The sequence below is a fragment of the Harpegnathos saltator genome, unplaced genomic scaffold, assembly GCF_003227715.2.
Source record: "Harpegnathos saltator strain DR-91 unplaced genomic scaffold, Hsal_v8.6 scaffold278, whole genome shotgun sequence".
NCBI classification, from domain to species: Eukaryota; Metazoa; Arthropoda; class Insecta; order Hymenoptera; family Formicidae; genus Harpegnathos; species Harpegnathos saltator.
The window spans coordinates 93,825-115,516 of record NW_020230070.1 but is presented as its reverse complement, the minus strand read 5'-3'; the positions used below and the strand labels follow the sequence as shown (position 1 = coordinate 115,516).

At 34.2% G+C, this 21,692-nt stretch overlaps 2 protein-coding genes across 5 annotated transcripts; one reads left to right on the top strand and one right to left on the bottom strand.

Annotated features, from left to right (window-relative positions):
- Positions 1-10,323: 10,323 nt before the first annotated feature.
- On the bottom strand, positions 10,324-13,954 carry LOC109504180 (uncharacterized). Of its 2 annotated transcripts, none has more exons than XM_025299448.1 (4): positions 13,809-13,954; positions 13,467-13,625; positions 13,264-13,404; positions 10,324-13,144 (listed from the first exon to the last, which is right to left on the bottom strand). In XM_025299448.1, the coding sequence occupies exon 4, from the start codon at positions 11,955-11,957 to the stop codon at positions 10,614-10,616; it is 1,344 nt and encodes a 447-aa protein (XP_025155233.1). In that variant the 5' UTR covers positions 11,958-13,144; positions 13,264-13,404; positions 13,467-13,625; positions 13,809-13,954; the 3' UTR covers positions 10,324-10,613. The 2 variants fall into 2 exon arrangements, with proteins under 2 accessions (XP_025155233.1, XP_025155234.1); XM_025299449.1 differs by having other exon boundaries at positions 11,995-13,144; positions 13,809-13,932.
- Positions 13,955-14,030: 76 nt separating this feature from the next.
- LOC105186908 (small integral membrane protein 14) lies at positions 14,031-19,935 on the top strand. 3 transcript variants are annotated; one of them, XM_025299451.1, is made up of 5 exons: positions 14,031-14,216; positions 15,976-16,086; positions 16,705-16,759; positions 18,586-18,734; positions 18,792-19,935. In XM_025299451.1, the coding sequence occupies exons 2-5, from the start codon at positions 16,015-16,017 to the stop codon at positions 18,852-18,854; spliced, it is 339 nt and encodes a 112-aa protein (XP_025155236.1). In that variant the 5' UTR covers positions 14,031-14,216; positions 15,976-16,014; the 3' UTR covers positions 18,855-19,935. The 3 variants fall into 3 exon arrangements, with proteins under 3 accessions (XP_025155236.1, XP_011145742.1, XP_025155235.1); XM_011147440.3 differs by having other exon boundaries at positions 15,973-16,086; positions 18,810-19,935; XM_025299450.1 differs by having other exon boundaries at positions 15,973-16,086.
- The last annotated feature ends 1,757 nt before the right edge of the window (positions 19,936-21,692 follow it).

The window sequence follows — 21,692 nt, the reverse complement described above, 5'->3', positions numbered from 1 at the left end:
CCCTCCCCGCTCCCCTCTGAATGACGGAGCCTAGCCCGAGGTGGCCGAGGGAGGCGCCGACCCGTGTAGGCCGGCGCCCTCTCCTCGTCTGATGCCACCTCGGGGCCGCTTCCGACTCCCCCTCCCCCGGGGGAGCGCCGGCCCCGCCGTCCTCTCCGACGGCGTTTGCCAGTCCGGCGCCTCCACTCGGCGGCCTCCTTCTGGGAGATTACCTCCCCGCAGAAGGAGGCCGCCGCATCCCACGCTCTCTCGCTCCCGCACATGGCTCGCACCAGGTGCGGGAGCGAGAGCTCCCCGCCTTGGCAGTTCACCGCCCCGAGCAGGACCCGGCGCTGCTCCTCCCATGCCGCGCAGGCGGCTAGGGTGTGCAACGCCGTATCCTCTTGCTCGGGGCAGTGGTGGCACCGAGCGGTGGGCTCCTTACTGTATTACTATCTTATACCATATTTTGCGTTTTTACTTTTTCACGTAATTGTGTGCAATATATTAAATCTGAGAAAAGAGAAAAGATTTATGCACACCAACAAATTACAAAAATACTTTTCTAACTGTTCGCGCGTAAAACTGTGGCGAACGTTCGCCGGGACCGCTCCGCACGAAGCGCGGTAGAGAATGGAACGGACTGAAGAGGACGGGGTGCAAAAAAACTCTTTCACAGCGGCGGGATGCAATTAACTATGTTTATTCCAGCCGATTCACAAATAATCCGAGCGCCGGGAAAAGTTTTTCGGAGCTGCGAGCGGTTGAATCTCGCGGCGGCTGCGAGGTGCGTGAGCGGCGGATGGTCGGCGCGCTCGGCGATCAGAAGCAGTCGGCGGAGGACGATCCAACGTTTTAACAAAGACTCGCGAAAAGAGACAATAAGATTAACGATTAATAGAGCATCCGTCCAGAACAGCGAGAAAATTCGGAGTGAGATCAGGCGGCGGAATTCTCGTTAGCAAAAGACTGCTTCGAACGGATTCTCGATTAGAAAAAAAAAGTCTGATTTGGGTACTCGGCGCTCGGTGATTGGCTCAGCCTCGCGACACGTCACAAGTTTTGTTGTGATTAAACGTTTTCAGGTGTCGGGAGGCCGAACAACAATCACGCCGAAAACCACGAGTATCGCACGAGGCATGAAAATGTCGGAGACTCGCCTCGCACGTGTAAGCCGACGTCAAGCAATGACCCAGCGACCATGGTCGTGTAAATATCACGCGCAGAGTTGCTGACTCTCAGCGAATCTGCAACACTAACCTAAACTTTTTTATACATATTTTAAAATGTACGGAATAACTACGGAACATATACCTGTTGAAGCACAAGAATATTCTTCTTCGGTTAAATTTAATATGTAACACATTTGTTTCGTCGCTTATTATTTGCAATTGAGACATTTTGGCAATCACACTTTACATTTTTAACTACGCACCACGCAACGTTCTTCACTAATTGATATTGACTGCGTTCAGAAAACATAACGGTTACAAAACGGTTAAGTAATTCGTCAACCATGAAAGAAGGAGGGCGTACTAAGTGGCGACGGGACGCTATGCGTTCGGGACCTGCACCTTATTTTCGTTCCGAAGAGAGAAAAATATCGAGAGCGCGGTAGTCGCCAGACCGGGTCAACGTTATTGGTCTGAATGTAAGGATCTAACAGTAAGGACCAATAGCTATTAAGCGTTCAGTGAGCGCTTTGTTTTCTGAACGCAACCATTTCTCGCCAGATGTAAGAAATGCTACCGCTAACCCACCTCTTAAGGTGAGGCGTTTGGAGCGCGATGAGAGCAAAAATAATTACTTGATGACGTATTTGATGACCTCATGAAGGTTATTGTAGCGTTTCAAAACACAAGTGGACCGGCCGTAGCGTCGCTACATACCAGAGAGAAGCCTGAGAGCGAGCATGGTTGCATTTACAGCGTTATGGAAAAGTTGGCTGATTCGCAGCGCCAATCTGGGTCCATTTTTCATGGACATGAACTACTAAGCCAATGTCCACGATTTGTTGGTACTATTCCGTACTATATCCATAATTATTTGGTTCTGTTCTGTCCTATGTTCACGAGCGAGCTAGATTAGTTAGATAAAAACGAAGAATCGGTCTTTGTCTCACCACCAGCGAATAGACAATCGCGACGAAGCGAGCCAGCAGCGATGTTATCGTAAAGCAGACGTCGCCGCCTCTTCTTTCACCCCCTTATTTTCCTTTCCACATTGTTTTATATTCATAATTCGGGAAGAAAATAATTTCGAGAGTTCGGACGATTTCTAGCAATGACGCGACAAAGATAACACACGGCCACATTCATTTGTCATGACTTTTATATTACTTATGATTACATACATAAACGCTCATATATGCAAATTATAGATAATTATTGCGCGTATGTTTTAACATTGTACAATATGGTATATAATAACAAAAACTTCATTTCTTGCAGTAATTTTTTTAAGATCTTCGTTGAGATCGTGAATTAATTTTCTTCTTCATCAATCAGTTTTCTGCAAAAATTAAGATTTTTTAAATAAAATATAAAATGTTTCTCTTCTCTTCTCTCCGAAGAGTTAATTAAAAAATATGTACTCCACAGAGTCAACTAACAAATGTGTAGTCAGAAGAGTCAACTCAAAAGTGTACTCCGAAAAATCAGTCAATTTAATAGCGTATTCCGAAAAGTCAATTTTAAAGCGTACTCTGAAAAATCAAATTAATATTGTAATCCGAAAAGTCAATTTATAATAGAATATTTACTTCGATGATTCAGCTAAAGAAAAAAACATTTATTTATTATTATATTCAGAGAATAATATTTAATTTATTATTTATACTTATCTTACTTATGCTTACCCTACATATGCTTCTTTGAATGAAAAATTTAATTTGTTGACTGATTCAGATGCAGATTTGTTGAAATATCTCTTATGCGCAACTCTTGAACAGGTAGGTAGTAAAATAATTTTTTTTCTTTACGAATTTTATAAACTTTTCACGAACATAAAAATTGAAAGATTCTCAGAGAACAAATAACTTTTCTTGAACATTTAAACCAAAGGAAAATCTTTTCCCATTAATAAAGAATGAATAATTAATATCTCACACAAGAGGAATCTTCATCCTTGAAATCACCGTGCGATTTTGCTTTTAGAAAAGTATAATATTGATGTAATAGTAACAAATGCTATCCAAAAACGGTGCAAATCTTAAACGTTTTTGAGAAATGTAGTTTGCAGTTTAGTCTTTTCTGTTAATGTCGTTATAGCAGAAGAATTACCAATTTGCTTCAGTAGCGCAGTGGATCAGGCTTTGTGATATGAGCGTAGAGGTTGTTCAAGTGTGTTATTTTTACTATCACAGGGAGAACTATGTAGAATGTATAATAATACGCAGACAAATTCTTTACATAATCATACTTATTTCTTTTAGCATGAATAAAAATGATCAATGCTAACGTAATAAGTGTATATCGCAATTGTACATGTACGCAATTGTACACATACACACGTACACACGTATACCAGTGATGTCAAAACTGAACAATTCGTGAAAATTTTTTATTGGTCGCAATTGTACGCAAATACGAAAGAGAAGTACACGGGTCTCCGCGGGTATCTCGTCATATTAATTGTCTATGAGCTGATAAACAGTTGATCTCCGGTATTTACAAGTTACGCTTGTCCGCAGCTTGTCCGGTTTTGATATCATTGGTATCAGTGATGCGAATTTGGTGACGGGCTTGCACGAGGATTCTCTCCCCCTTCCCCCCTATACGCACACAGCCAGCTCGGTCAATCCGTGTGAGCCACGCGATCGGCAATTGTCGACGCGCCGAGCGAGCGAGAGAGAGAGAGAGAGAGAGAGAGAGAATATCATTCCCTCCTTGTCGCTCTCATTCTCGCTCAGCGAGCGAGCCTAATTCTTTCTTACCCATAATCTGAATCACGGGCGCGACTATCTCTCTCTCCTTTCCTCTCTACGACAATACTGAAAAGTTTTGTCTACTCGGCGCACCGAAATTATTACAAATAATATTTTATTATTAATAATATTATTATTTGTAATATATATTATTTGTAATATTATTATTTGTAATTTTATTTGTAATTGTATAATAAGGTTACAAATAATACAAATTTTTACAAATTTTATTTGTAAAAATTTATATCACTCGTAATATTATTTGTAATAGTATTAATAATATTCGGCGCCAAGAAAATGAAATATATTTTAATAAAATGAAATATATTTATTAATTATTTTGCGGAGTCGGGCAGGTTCACAGGTTTGATTATTGAATTGTTTAATAATATTTTAAGAATAATTTTAAGTTATACAAAGATGTAGTATGAAATATAAAAGAATATTGTAACAGAATCAAGAAGTACGAAATGAAACCTCTTTGCTTTTATTACAATATCCTGTAAGTTAATAAATATTTTTCATACAGTATTAAATAATCTCCAGAAACAATTACATCCGTGAAATTTGTTATCTGCGCGAAAAAAATTCATAAAATATATTTGTTTCGTCGCTCTAAATGAGAATATTCTCAGAACAATGTTATAGTTGTTCAGTGCACTATTCAATAAAAATATAATAATATGTTTGTATGTGTGAAGAATATTTGCTAACTTACAGGATATTGTAATAAAAGCAAGGAGGTTTTATTTCGTACTTCTAAGACCACGACTTGTTAACGGCTAAAGACATATTCGAATTGATCTTGCCTTAATTGGTCGGATCAGTGCTTGGTCTTGCCTTAAGTTTCAAGCCTCACAACTCGGAAAGTACTCGATGAAATGTAACTTTGTTAGAGTGTTTTGGAATGCTCTCGAGATAAGCTACAAAAATATGTAATAAAAAATTGTAGTTTCTATTTAAAAAAACATTAATGACCTTGGCCTGATTTTGACAAGGTCACTTCACTCAAGGTCAAGTCCACATTTCCGTTATGTGTCGTCCTTCAAGCCATGCAACTTTCGTTCGAAAAATTTTTTAATAAAATCATCGATAATGGACCATATCACTTTAGTTAGAAAAGTCTGGAAACGGTCAAATACCGCGAAAACGAAACATTTTTAAGACAAATATTTCCAACTAAAGTTGTAAGGTTTTAAAAGTTCTGTTGAATGATCATATCCGGTTGACTTTGAGTGGAGGAGTCAAAGCGAGGTCAATGCCAACATGATTTTTTTAAATGGAATATCCCATTTTTTATCACACAGTGTTAAAGATGACAGCGAGACATTTCCGAAATACTACTTGATGACCTATTTTTCCCAACAACTAAAGTGTCAGTAGCAGGACAGTTGTATAAAGTAATGAGTGCCATATTTCATCATGGATCGTGCATTGCAAGCGGTCATTACACAAGTATATGTAGAGAAGGTAAATCTGATTGGATTGAAGCTGATGATACGCAAATAAAAAACACTGGCCCAGAGGCGCTACAAATGTTTATATTCTTTTCATGGCAAAAATTTAACACGTTTATTAATAGTATCCAATATTTCAAAAAAATATCTTTTTAAAAGTTATTATTATTCAAGAAAAACCTAACGACAGAAAATGTACGTAACGTAAATTTTTACAATTGTAAAATTTATTATAAAACTTACTTTTTTAAACAAAAAGGTAAAAAAAGGCGCCAAGTATAAGCACAACATTTATTGTGTTATTATTAGAAATTTCAAATTCAAATTTTTTTTTGAAGGTATATATGTGTACATAACAGGTTTTTACAAGTAAAACTTAAAGATAATACATACGATTTTACAAGTATAACTTATATAAAAATTACCTTCTTAAACAAAAAGGTAAATAAAGGTGCCAAGTACAAGCGCAACACGTATTGTTATTTTTAGAAGTATCAAACTCAAATTATTTTTTTAATGTATATATCAGGTGTAGTAAAAAGAAATCCATTATTTTTCCAATAGATGGCTTTAGTTATCTATATCTCGCGTTGTATAAGTCCGATCGGGTTCCACTAGATGGCGTTAGAAAGATGAGATTTCGTACTAAAAAACTTTTCTGACAGTTTTGTGATTAGTTGACTCAGTTTTGTTTGAGTGCGCGTCAAAGATGGACACTAGCAAAGAGAAAATACGCTATATTTTACAGTTTTTTTTCGATAAAAGCGAAAACGAAAGCCAGGCGGCTGAAAATGTGAATAGTGTTTATGGTCCTGATACTGTAACAGCCAATCACGCGCAATTTTGGTTTCGTCGATTCCGTTCCGGTAATTTCGATGTCAAAGATGCACCACGCACTGGAAGGCCAATTGTCGAAAATATCGATAAAATTATGGACATTGTCGAGTCCGACCGTCATGTAAGCACTGTTTCGATTGCCCAAGAGCTAAAGATTGCACAAAAAACCGTTAGGAACCATTTGAATAAGGCTGGATACAAAAAGAAGCTCGATGTATGGGTACCACACGAGTTAACGCAAAAAACCTCATGGACCGAATTTCCATCTGCGAATCGCTGCTGAATCGCAACAAAATCGACCCGATTTCTGAAGCGGTTGGTCACTGGTGATGAAAAGTGGATCACTTACGACAACGTCAAGCGAAAACGGTCGTGGTCGAATCGCGGTGAGCCGGCGGAAACGGTGGCCAAGCCAGGATTGACGGCTAGGAAGGTTTTGCTGTGTGTTTGGTGGGATTGGCAAGGAATTATCTACTATGAGCTGCTCCCCTACGGCAAAACTCTTAACTCGGAACTGTACTGTCAACAATTGAACCGTCTGAAGGAAGCAATCGCCCAGAAGCGGCCAGCTTTGGCCAATAGGAGAGGAATTGTGTTCCATCAGGACAACGCCAGGCCACACACATCGATAGTGACTCGCCAGAAGCTCCGGGAGCTTGGTTGGGAGGTTCTTATGCATCCACCTTATAGTCCGGACCTGGCACCAAGTAATTACCATCTGTTCCTGTCCATGGCGATCAATTTTGCTGGTGAAAAATTCGCTTCAAGAGAGGCTTGTGAAAATCGACTGTTTCAACTTTTTGCCAATAGGGACGAAGGCTTCTATGAGAGAGGCATAATAAAATTACCTTCAAAATGGCAACAAGTTATCGAACAAGACGGCACATATTTGATCTAAATCGGATCATTCTAACTATGGTAATTAAAGCCTTCAATTTTATGTAAAAATAATGGATTTCTTTTTACTACTACACTTTACTACACCTGATATGTGTACATAAGTTTTTACAAGTAAAACTTATAACTATAATAAAACACTGCAACACTATTCTACTGTACAAAAGAATTGATATATTAGTTTCACTATATAGTGATATAGTGATATAGTGATATATAGTAGTTAAGTGATATCAAGTTTTAGTTCGATATAGTTTTTTAAAGTCAAATTATAGATGTCATTGATATTTCGTTAATTATAATAAGAATAACATCTTTGAATAAAAAAATATCAAAATATGTAGAATATATATACATTCGATATGTATATTCTATAATGAAGGTTTATAATTTATTATAATACTATATAAACTTAATAACAAGTAAAATAAGCATATAACTCAGTGTTCTAATAAAGAATGATAAATTTTACTTGTAAGTTAGGTTTTCTTGAATATTTTGAATAATATAAACTTTAAAAAGATATTTTTTTGAATATTGGACACTACTAACAAACGTGTAAAATTTTTATAACACGATATAATTTTTACTTTTAAAAATTTATGTTCATATATTATATAATATACACTCAAACGCCAAAAACCTGGTACACTAAAAATTTGGGAAAAAATTACAAAATTTCAAGTGATCATAACTTGGTAAATAATGAAGATACAAATATGCGCAGAAATGCAAAATGAAGTTTGAAACGTCTTCTTTAAGAATATCTGAATGGCAATTATGCTCGGCTATTTTTTTCAAAATGGCGGATGATAAAGTGAGAGGATGCAAAATTGATAATCAAAGGTCCGTGTTTGCGATAGTGCATGGTGTGCATCAGATATCGCAGCGTAATGGGACCAAATGCACATGAAAGTATAGAGTGTTATCTTTAAAATGCTACTTTACCGAGCTCGATATGACCATTTTTCACTGAGTTGTTCCAAATTTTGCTAAAAATGCGGTTTTCTTGCTAAATTTGCATAATTCAGTGAATAAGTATCGCATCAAGCTCTATAACGAAGTATTTTAAAGAAAACATTCTATACTTTTAGATACTTTTCGTCCTATTGAACTGCGACACTTACTTTGCTCCATGCGCTGTCGCACGCTCGAACCTTTTTTTAGTAACTTTTCATGTTCTCCTTTTTATCATCCGCCATTTTGAAAAAATATCGTTGCGCACAATTTCGATAGATCTTTCGAAAAGTACGGTTTCAAAGCTTTCAAACCGTTTATGAAATTTGCTGCTAGGATATTTAGGTGTCGAGATATTCAATTTCGAATTTGCAACAAATGTTGATTCAGCGAGGCTTAAGGGGCTAAGAGGCTCTGCGGTTCGTTTGGCTCTTTCATAATTTCAATAGCTGTGTTCATGTTTCTCTATATAATAATTTACATATCCTGCACAATATATTCAATGATTTGCATTTATTATTTTGAAAGCCAGGGAAATGAAAGTAAAATTCAATTTAGGTTCTTCATTTTGTGTAATCGATATTACGTAATAAAGATGAATTGCGTTTTAAGATACCGCTGTTAGCGGTAGCTTAAATTATGGTTGTAAGTCTTCCCAATATAAACCGCTTGGAGTTTTACTGGTAGGAAAAGTTCCATTGTATGTAGTGTGAGTGTGTGTATGTGTGTGTGTGTGTTTGTATACCATAAGGATAAGCACCCCGTGGTTCGTCAGCTCCACAGTATTTCAAGGTTTCACACCCTCCTTGTGGTGTGTGTGTGTGTGTGTGTGTGTGTGTGGAGTTACAGCAGAGATAAGGACCCCGCAGTTCGTCACTCCTGCAATAATTAATGACTCCAAACCCTCTCTGCTGTGTGTGTGGTGTGTGTGTACTAATAGTGGGTATGACTGCCTCGTGCGCGTATTACCTCATTCATACGATCAGGCATACTCCTTATTAGTCTTTTAATTTCATCCTGCGTAATTGTATTCCATTCGTTTTCGAAAATTATTCGCAGTTCTCGCAATAAATTAAATATTATTCTCTGAATATAATAATGAATAAATGTTTTTTTCTTTAGCTGAATCATCGAAGTAAATATTCTATTATAAATTGACTTTTCGGATTACAATATTAATTTGATTTTTCAGAGTACGCTTTAAAATTGACTTTTCGGAATACGCTATTAAATTGACTGATTTTTCGGAGTACACTTTTGAGTTGACTCTTCTGACTATACATTTGTTAGTTGACTCTGTGGAGTACATATTTTTTAATTAACTCTTCGGAGAGAAGAGAAGAGAAACATTTTATATTTTATTTAAAAAATCTTAATTTTTGCAGAAAACTGATTGATGAAGAAAAAAATTAATTCAAGATCTCAACAAAGATCTTAAAAAAATTACTGCAAGAAATGAAGTTGTTGTTATTATATACCATATTGTACAATATTAAAACATACGCGCAATAATTATCTATAATTTACATATATGGGCGTAATTATAAGTAATATAAAAGTCATGACAAATGAATGTGGCCGTGTGTTATCTCTGTCGCGTCATTGCTAGAAATCGTCCGAACTCTCGAAATTATTTTCTTCCCGAATTATGAATATAAAACAATGTGGAAAGGAAAATAAGGGGGTGAAAGGGGAGACGGCAACGTCCGCCTTACGATAACATCGCTGCTGGCTCGTTTCGTCGCGATTGTCTATTCGCTGGTGATGAGACAAAGATCGATTCTTCGTTTTTATCTAACTAATCTAGCTCGCTCGTGAACATAGCACAGAACAGGACCAAATAATTGTGGACATAGCACGGAATAGTACCAACAAATCGTGGACATTGGCTAAGAAGTTCATGTCCATGAAAAATGGACCCAGTTGGCGCTTCGAATCAGCCAACTTTAGTGTCCCTAGAACTAAGAGTCTGGCCAACATGTACGTCTGTTTTGATTGGCTGATGTTAACTTGCACACACAATGGCGGCTCCAATCAGAATCGAGCGTCAATTCAAACACTTGTACACGTCAAATAACTAAAAACATATTTCATATTTGCTATTTATTCATATTGCACGTTATACATACTAGAAAGTAATATAATTGTCTTTATATAAACATAACGTAGCATTATAATGTAACATAACATAACATATTAAATAACAAGCAAAACGATGGCAAATCAATCCACCGTAACATATTATTAAAATGAAATATATACTTAAATATATTTGTAACATATTATGTTACTGTGGAGTGCATTGCCATCGTTTTGCTGTTATATGTATTTTTTAAGCAATTTCGCTTGCAAGAAATGCGCATTCGATATATAATGAAACGCTTTTGTATCTTTAACAACAAGTCATGACAATTCAGAATTGTAGTACATGTAACATTTTTCATTTTATCTGTGTAAAACTCTAAACAATTTATAGTGTTATTTTTGACATAAGAAAGATAACGTCTTATAATAAGTTCCATTATATGAACGTAGTTAAAAGTTTCGTCATTCACAAAAAACTATGTTTTTGCACGGAAACATCTCAATTGCACAAATTTATTATATTTTTGAATGGGATTATACGTTTTAGAGCCAACAGAAAGTAAACATTTAGAACATATATTCGTGCATATTGCAATACTCGATATAATATAGCCAGCTATATTGAATAAAACATTTAATTCTATATTATCTAAAGAAATATTACTGTTAGACTTCAAAACATGTAATATATCCACAGACGTTTGTGTACACTCTCCAATATCGTTTACTATTTTGGGTTTATTGAAAAAATCACCAATAATTTGCCCATCATCTTTTTCATACGAAGAGGTATGTGGTGATTGTAAATATTGCGATATTGCGATAAGTTTCAGATTTTGTTTAAATTGCAAGGCAGTAGGAACGGGATGCTTTACTCGTATGGAAGAAAACAGGTTTTCCAGGCAGTCTTGCGTGAAACGAGATGTCAATACGTATACATATTTGCGTTCATCAATAAGAAATTGTGTCAATTCAATAAGTGACGTTGTAGTAATCATAACACCGCTCTGTACAGGTTTAAATTTCGCGTCGTGACCAATTTTAATCTCTCTGAAAAGTTCCACAACTGATTTTAGGAAAGCGATATTATCGTTAAATTTAATTTGTATATTTTCATCACTCGCTGTTTTTCCTAACGCAACTTTTGATGTTCGTGATGTTGCTAAAGTGAACCATTTTGAAACAATTTCAACAAATGCCGCTGTCGTATTAAATTCAGTTTTCTTGTTCTCTTCAGCATAAAAATATATTGCGCTACTGACATCCCGACTCCAAATATGTGTCGCCTTGTTCACTTTCATTTTGTTGAATGTACTATACATCATGTCGCTTTTTTTAAGTTTTGGTATTAATTTTAACTCTAAGTTTTCTTGAATTTCTATCAATTCAAGTAAATGTTGGCATTTCACAACAGGTTGGGATAAATTATGTGCCTGTACAAATTCTATGGGTAACTCTATAACTTTATTATTTAATGAAGACGCCCTTAAGTATTTTAATAAATGCGGAACATCGGCCATAAAAAACAATCGTCGTGTATGATCTATAGGATGCACTATAGAATTTTTAATTTTTGAGTATCTGTTACCTATGATACCACCAAATGCTCTCCACATTCCTAAATTAAGTGGACCCATGTCAGATGTTATACTATGGACGTACAAACCAATAGCTTCTGCCTTTGCAATAATAGTTTCTACAATAGGTTTCAATATAGCACCATCTACGCTATTAGGAGTAAAGTGATTGGCAACGGGTATTTTCCATCTTGTAAAAATGCCTCCAAGCATGAACACTAATGCATGAGTAGCGTTGATCATCTCACCTACATTAATATAAAATTAGAAACGACTGTAATGTTCTTTAAATAAAATATGTTATTAGATATGTACAAAAGTTATGGTCTTTCGATCATATGTAAATACAGCAAACATTTGCGTGTAAAACAAAATCTTTTGTGCATACATAAGTTGCTGTCCTACACAAAGCATAAATTATACCACATGACATTATGTTGCCTGTCGTTTGCTGTAGAGAACATAATCATAATATATGCAATCTACTATATAAGACATATACAAGACATATACAAGATATATACTTCCATATACAGGATGGATATTAATGGAATCAGTGAGCTGATTAGACATATCCACTCTGTAAACATAGTTAACATGTATAATTGGATATATTTCAAGTTATAGTTTATCATTACGATCAGAGAGAGTCGAAAAGCCAATACGTGACATTATACTTGGATCGATTTGTTCGCCTACATTGATCATCTCATCGATGGCGAGCATACAGTCTCTTTCTCGATTATCGGTGAAGTGTGATATTCGTTCACTTAGTACGTCAAAAATATGATCAGAAATTCCAGGAATAAAATCCATTCCTTCTAATCTTCTTCTAAGTGTGCGCTCAGAAGATAAAGGAATTCCCTGATGTAAAATCTCTTTGTACCCGTTACTGCCGCAAGATAATTTCAATCTAACAGCTTTTTGCAGAGTAGCTTTAGACCAACTGTTACATCGTTTAGATGGTTTACACAGAGTTGTGATTTGATCGTCATTCAGTATGTTTTTAATGTTCTTACTTTGTTTCAGATAAAACATTTCTTGTATTAATTTCTTTTTTTCATGCGTTAGAGTGTTCACGCGTTTTATCAACATCCTTTTTGATTTATTTAATTTTGTAATTATTTTGTTTGCTTCTTGCAACTTCAATTGTGCCTGTCTCTCTTTTGATAGAGCTTTCTAAGTTCTATTCTCAACATCTCTAACAATTTCTTCACGTTTTCTTCATTTATATTTAATTGCACAGGTATGGCAGGTTTTGCAATGGGTGACATTATTGGAATTACAGCTGTTTCTGTTTCATTTAAAATCTTGCTTGTGTACTCAACATTGTCATTACTTGATTTTATTTCTTCTATATCCTGCTCCACCAAATCAACTGAGAGTTCTTCATCACCGGTTCTATTTAATGTTGTACTATTGACGTCAACCTATAATGGATAACCAACACTATTATTAACGATATATCTCATGACATGTAAATTCTGCAATGCAAGTACATATATACATGATACAATGTTACTGTAAACTTACTCACTTATATACTTACATTTGCTGAAGTAGAATCCATTTGAACAATATTTGAACTTATTTCCTTGTTTGTTGAAAAAATTGTTGGAACTGCACAACGTTTTAATTTTTTCTTGCTGTCCACACGTGGTTTCTCCCACATTTCTGGTGCAAAATGTGCCTGTTAAATATAAATAATATTAATATAGATTGTCAATGTTGTAAACTACAAAGATAGCTTACCTCGCATACACAATATATTGCTGTAGGATCTAAATTAGGCCTATTAATATTCTGCACCCATTTCTTTCTTCTTTCTGTTTCAGTAGGCAAGCGATGTACTGAATTTTTTTTTTGACGAATTTGTACATTGTACTACACAGCAAGAAGGCATCTTGTATCCTGTAAATACATTTCATTTCAATATTATCATATATAAATAATAATGATATAAATGTGAACATTTATTTTGTGTTTACAGAGTACATACGTGTTTTATTCTCTTAAAGTAATACGTAATAACTGATAGTTACATATAATTTCCGTTTCTTATTAGAATAATACATCTTTCCATTTATTACTTACCTTTCTGACGTCTTCTTATTTGTCCTTTTATATCACAATTTTACGTCTTTTATTCATAGCCTCTCTTTGTCACTTTAACGACCCTATTTTTCGTCTGTTTTTCAGCGCGAAAAGTGCAAAGAGTACAAGCACCACGAACACTTATCTACACTATTTAGTCGCCATTTTGTGTGCATGGCCAGACTCTTAGTTCTAGGGACACTAGCCAACTTTTCCATAACGCTGTAAATGCAGCCATGCCCGCTCTCAGGCTTCTCTCTGCTGTACCCCCTGTTCTTGACGTTCGTAATGGCTGACAAGGTCCAAAGAATATAATCGTAATACATTTGAGGTGTAGTGACAAGCTGTTTTTTATTAGCGAAGATAATCAATTTTTATTTCCGCTCATTTTGTTCTTCTATCAGTACGGTAAGTTTAATAGAATATGCCGTCTTGACGGTATTTTCCATTATAATAATTGTTCAATATAATATACTAAATTGACATATGGACTACACCTTGGCCATCCGGTAGTTATATATAACACAACATACCATTCAGTGTCATTATACTCGTATTCTTTTGATACGCATCATAGTATGATGTATCAAGTTAACCAATTATAATCGACTCTCGAGAAAATATCTGTTCATATGATTGTTTATTATATGATCTAATGGCATATTTTACATTGTTGATATTGAAATGTGTTACATGTTATAAACTTGCAACACTGACGAATTTTATTTTTGTTGTATAAAAATTGTATTTTAACACTGGAATCAGATACTTGAAAATATCATAAGAAAGCAATTAGATTTTTTACTGTATTGTCTCATTGGTGCGGGTTTCATAAATTATATAGCAACCTGAATTTATGCAAACTATCCGTTTGCATTTAAATATATATGAGAAATTTATTAACATTATGATTTTGATTATACCAACTATTTCATGAATTGTTTGTACTTTTACATTTCACCACAAATATGTAAAAAATCAAGGAATATCTATCTTAGTTTATTTTGTGTAAAATGTGACATTTTCTTGACAAGCATATAAACATTGCATTATGTTTATTATGAAAACAAAGTAACACAATGTTTTATTATTAGAACAAATGGATATCTATCTGACTGATTTAATGTGTAAGAAGAAAGTATGTTATTGAGGTTATATATATATGTACGAGGGCAGTCCAAAAAGTTCTCGGCCTAATAATGAAAAAAATTTTTTTTGCGGTGAAACGTATTTTATTTTTCAATATAATCTCCTGAAACTTCAATACATTTATTCCAACGTTTTTCCAATAATTCAATACCATCATTAAAGTGTGATTCCGGAAGGTTCTCACTCTGGTGTATAGTGGATCCAAGATTCATCAACAGTTATGAAACGACTCTTGAAATCTATTTTATTTTGCTTAAAACAATCCAAACACGCTTGAGAAATACACATTCGAATGCGTTTTTGGTGAATTGTTAGCAAATGTGGCACCCATCTTGCACAAAGCGTTTTCAACTGGTACTACTATTACTCGAATAATTTGATAGATCAAATAAAATGTTACATTGGTTTATATCAGGGATGCCACTTTCCAATACAATTATAGTTTGACAGTTTCTAATGCCATGTATGTGTCAGATCGAGAACTTTTCAAACTGCCTATGTATATACTGTATATTTAATTATAAATTATATATATACATAAATATATAAATGTATATATATATATAAGCATAATAAGCATGATTCTTTTTTTTTAATTGAATGTATTCTTTTCTTGTTTGTACAACATTGACAATTAGCTATTTTGTGCAAGATGTTAAAACTGTGTAAAACTTGATATTCATGACATTCATGATATTTGACTTTTTTACATGATAATCAATGTTAAGACTACATATTTTAAAATAATATATTAAAATAATATATTTCAATAAATCATTATTAATTGCAAAATAATGCAACATCTGATGTCTCAATAAATAAATTTGCAAATTTTAACTTCTATATATCTTATTTTATATTTTTTATTTCATGTAAAGTTGAATAATATATATATTATCATTGACAAAATATCTATTTGAGTATCAGAGCAATATGTTAAATTTACAGCAAATTATGTTAAATAATTTGAAACTATAAGTATTTATAAATAAAAAAATTCTGTAATTATATGCAGCAGTTGTGGATTATAAATCTGAGGAACCAATTTCCTACCACGATGAGTGGCAAAGAATTTGATCCATGCGAATGTATGCAGTATCATTTGTCCATACAGCATTTACTTTCTATTGTAAGTTACAGGATATATAATACAAATTATCAGTGCCATCATGATGTAAAATCATATGCAAATGAAAGAGATAAATTTTCTTATTTTTCTTTTTTTATACATACATAGCATATTAACAGTTTCTTTGGATTATTAATGATATAACCACTTCAATTAGACTGCAAAAATTTTTGTACTTTACAGTTAAATAAAAATGTTTCCATTGTACAAGTTGATTGCTGATGAATATCTGTTGTAAATTGAATATGAAGGTTTAAATCACATAAATAAAAAAGGACCAAAAATATTTAGTTTTATATTTGTTCACTCTTGAAAAAAGAAAATTTATGATAATAATGACTAAATTTTACAAGTACTAAAAGTTAAAAAATTTACAAAATATTAATGAATGCAAAAGGTAATTTTTATTAAATTAATTATGTCAATATCAATTCAATCTTTAATACTTATGATATATAATGTATTATAACATCTTTGCACTACTTATCATTACCATTACCAGTTACCATTACCATTACCAATTAATTGAAATACCTACAAAAATTGAATGTTATTTATTTCATTGCACACTTTCCAAAGTTAAAGCATGTATATTTTTATTATAAACTACTGTTCCAGTTGCGACAATCACAGGACTATTGTACGGATATTGAATGTCTTAATGTATCTAGATGTATGTATCATGTTTTGTACCATTACTGAATACTACTCTAATCATAATAAATATATTAATCTTATAGCTAACAGAGATGTGCAAATTATTTGAATTCGAATCAACTAACAAGGGGAGGACGCATCAACCGGGAAACGGTTTGGAACGAAACTTACGGAGTTAATAGTATTTGACTACTAATAACTCATGGTAATAGCATACGACACAATACCTCTTCGCTTTCGAGAAAAAACGGTCTAAAGAAAAGAGCCAACAAAGTGTACGAGTTAGTTAAGAAGGGTATTCAACAAAGCGGCGTAGCGCAGCAGCGAAGATAACGGACTACCGAGCTGACGGCTGAGGTTCAATCCCTACTGTATAAATTTTTTTATTCTGTAAGCATAAAAATGAAACAGAAAACATTAATAAGTAATAAAACTGTGTTTCTTAAATATATTAATGTTTGTTAAATATACCATTAATGATTTAAATTGCAAAAAAACCGTAAATCTTATCTATAAAATATATAGTGTATGAGAAAATTTTTATATAATAATTGCAATGGAAATAGGAATAAAAATATATTATATTTTCGATGGAGGATTTTTCGATAATAATTCATTACTCTCATAAATAGAATTCGCATATACGAGAGCATTAGTGAATTCACCTTTAAAATTTTCATTTTCAAAAGATCTTTCTTTTAGCGATTCTACATCAACTATTTTGCTTGTTGAAGGATTCTCTGATATTGTTATGATATATGTAATTTAAATATGATCACCGAATTGCTCTGTACCACTAGTAAGTGCACACTGCTGCTTGCTCTACTGACGACTGTTCCGATGCTCGAATCATTTCGTCATTCTTAACGTTTAGAATGACACAAAGAAAGTTTTTGGAGGGGGATTGCCAGAAGAGATAAAGACACAACACAACTTCAACACAACACGACTTCAATACAACATAGAGAGTTGTAACAGAAATAAATATTTTATATATACGATATAAGATTACGAAAAATTATCTCATACTAGTTTAACCCTTTGCGATCGGCCGATTTCGAAGAGATCGATAAACATGGATATCTGTAAGTTGATCTAAACATTTGAATCTAGCATCAGGAGGATAGTTTTCTTTCATTATCGCTAGCCTCATTTGCCGTGCTGCACGCCAGGCGATCATGAATGCCTGGCGGCATCGACTTCTACAACGACTTGCGAATGCCGCCACTATGGCGACATCGACCGCAAAGGGTTAATAGCATTCCTATATATTTCATAACAATATTTTTATTCCTATTTCCATTGCAATTATTATATAAAAATTTTCTCATGCACTATATATTTTATAGATAAGATTTACGGTCTTTTTGCAATTTAAATCAATAATATATTTAACAAACACTAATATATTTAAGAAACGTAGTTTTATTATTTATTAATGTTTTCTGTTTTATTCTTATGCTTACAGAATAAAAAAAAACCATACAGCAGAGATCGAATCTGAGCCGTCAGCTCGATAGTCCGTTACTTTCGCTGCTCTGCTACGTCACTTCGTTGAATATCTTTCTTACTAACTCGCACACTTTGTTGGCTCTTTTTTTAGACCATTTTTTCTCGAAAACGAAGAGGTATTGCATCCTATGCTATTACCATGAGTTATTAGTAGTCAAGTACTATTAACTCCGTAACTTTCGTTCCAAACCGTTTTCCGATCGATGCGTCCTCCCCTTGTTAGTTAAATTCAGTATTTTTTCATATCTAAATTCAAAGCTAAATATAGAATTGACAATAAAAAAGTAATTTATTATATCAATGAGAACTTCTCTTTCTTTCTCTTTCCAGTATCAGAACCTCAAGTCGTCCAGGAATCTCCAATTTGTTTCCTTAATATTTGTCTAATTTTGGGTGCTATTATTTTCATGTATGCATTAAGACCAAGATCTTTGCAACAATTGAGCAATGATATTATTAAAAGAAACAAAAATGAACCTGTGAGTGTATAATATACTTATTCTTTTACTATTTTTTTATATGTATATAATATATAGATTTATTTGTGTTTACAGGATTCACGTCATGATCCACCCTCGTCACCACCGCCAGCACATTAATAATATAATAAGTATCGTTGAAGATTTATTATATATGAAATCTAGTAATATAGTTTAGTAATATTACGACGGAAGAACAAGGAAAAGATTATTTATACACTAATAAGTAATGCATACAGTAATAAGTAATGCATAAAGTTAATGTTCATGAAGTTAACGAGTAAGACATACTTTAGTGAGATGTATTAGTTAAATTTTTTGTATATAAAATACGCATTTTCTGAACGTGCTATAATTGTAATTTCATACAATGCACATGAATTTCTTTTTTTTCTATACATCTGATATATTACTGATATTCCTGATATATAATTCTTATGCTTAAAATATATGCGAGCATTCTATAACATATTTTAAATATAACTTCCCGAAAAAGTAAAAGTAATAATAAAATTTAACAATTGCGTGACTAATATGAGAACGGTAATAAGATGTTTATATTGATGTTCTATATAATGATGCTTTACACTTAATCGCGTCTTTCAAAACTAGTAATAAATGTTAACATCTATTGATAACGCTCATTTTAACTAGTTTATAATTTGAGCGAATATAGAATGCATAGTTTCATTTGCAAAGAAGCGTTTAAATAATTAAATAATTATATCTATGAATGTATACATGTAGACGTACAATTATGTATTTCTTAAATTTTTTCTTTGTATTACACAAGTAGAAGTGCAAATTAGATTAACTAAAATATAAAAATGAACGTAATTGCGCAACAATAAGAATATATTTGTGCGTATGTGCGCGCGCGTATATGTGTGTGTGGTGTATAATCTATCGAAAAAACGACATTGAAAGAATAAGTACTTGTGGACGAATAGTCAAAATATAGTTACTTGTTTGATATTTATATCTAAAATATAAATATGAACACGGTTATATATATATATTACGCGTGTCCGTCTCGCGCGTACCGGATCCGCGAAATGAACCAACATGGGATTAGAGGAAAAGAAGAACTCCGCTTTACTTCCAATATGTACAGACTCACGAAAATCCTCTCGTCTTAACAATATTAAAAAGAAACATCTAAGTCACGTCTGCTCGCGGCGACGGCTCGTGACAGACTCTGCTGCTGTTGTTTTTCAACAAACTCCCGTCGTCCAGACAAACATCCTTCAACTGTCAAAATCCATATGCCTAAGGCTCGCGGACAACGGACGCTTCCATACTCCTTGTGGCTCGTACACAACAATATACAGGGTGTTATAAAAGTCCGGGAAGAGCAGAATAACTCGAAAAATATGAGTCTTAGAAAAAATGCGAAGTACTGGGTTTTTATGATTTTTTCCTGGCTATCTAACGGTGACCTTGGATTTGACTTTCACAATGACCTCGAAGGTCATTTCAAGGTCAGGTCAAATTTTTTAAATGGGACCCCATACTTTTGACCCCAGAAATGAAAAGAGTGGAAAATTTTACGTTCGGGTATGACCTTGAACACTGCCAAATTTTACCTCTGAAGGTCACATGAAGGTCTAAACTTGTTTTAGGCTGAAAACGCGAAAATACACCTGCTAGGGAGCAATGTTACACATAAGAATAAGAATGTAGAGGTCAACGAGGGACATTCAGCCGTGACCTTGCCCTTATTCTCAAGGTCATGAATTAAGATTATTATTAAGGTCAAACCGGACTTTTTTAGGACTGAAAATCCATATTTTTGACCTAAAAATGTCAAGATTGAAAAATTTTACGTTCGGATATGACGTTTTCAACCTTGATCTTGTTCTCAAAATTATGCGTTTTACGTTACGTCACTGATCGTGAAGTCTACTGAAAGTAAAGCGTCTCGGAACCCGACCACTGAAGGCAAGGTGTCTCAAACCCGACCACTGAAGGCAAGGTGTCTCAAACCCGACCACTGAGGGCAAGGTGTCTCAAACCCGGCCACTTAAGGCAAGGTGTCTCAAACCCGACCACTGAAGGCAAGGTGTCTCAAACCCGACCACTGAAGGCAAGGTTCAGTTAGTCCTGGCCACCGAAGGCAAAGCATCTTGTAACTCGGCCTGAGATTACAAGAGATGTTCAAAATGTTCCCCATTGACCGTTTGACAGTGTGCTAAGCGGACGTACAAATTGTCAGTCGCACTCCTTATAATTTCTGGAGGTATTGCAGCACATTCATCTATGATCCGTTGTTGAAGCTCGTCCAGGTTACGAGGTTTAATGAAATAAACTTTATTCTTTATGTAACACCAAAGAAAGAAATCAAGTGGTGCAATGTCGGGCGATCTCAGTGGCCATTCGATTGTTCTTCTTTTACCTATCCATCGATTAAAGGAAGTATCGTTTAAATAGTGCCGAACAATGCGTCCATAATGTGGCGGTGCCCCATCTTGCTGGAACCAAACATCATCAAAATTATCACCAACAATCTCCTGTATTGATGGAACAATTTAGTCTGTTAGAAGCTGCAGATAGGTTTCTGAGTTCAAATTCCCATTAAAAAAGGCCCATAAAGAAAGGCCCAACCACTTGGTTATCATATAGATCTGCCCAAACATTCAATTTTTGAAGTCGCTGCGTATGTGCTTCAAGCATCCAATGAGGATTTTCGTTGTCCCAATATCTAAACTTATGACGGTTTACCTTACCAGTAATTTCAAAAGACGCTTCGTCTGAAAAAACGATATTATGCAAAAAGTTCGGTTGCTGATCAATTTTTTGCATCATAACTTCTGAAAATTGCACCCTGCAGTCAAAATCATCCTCATTCAACTCATGGTGGAGATGAATTTTGTAGGGGTGAAACTTAATGGTCTTTAGATTTTTGGAAATTGACAATACACTCATTTGAAGATGTTGAGATGCTTTTCTAATTGACAA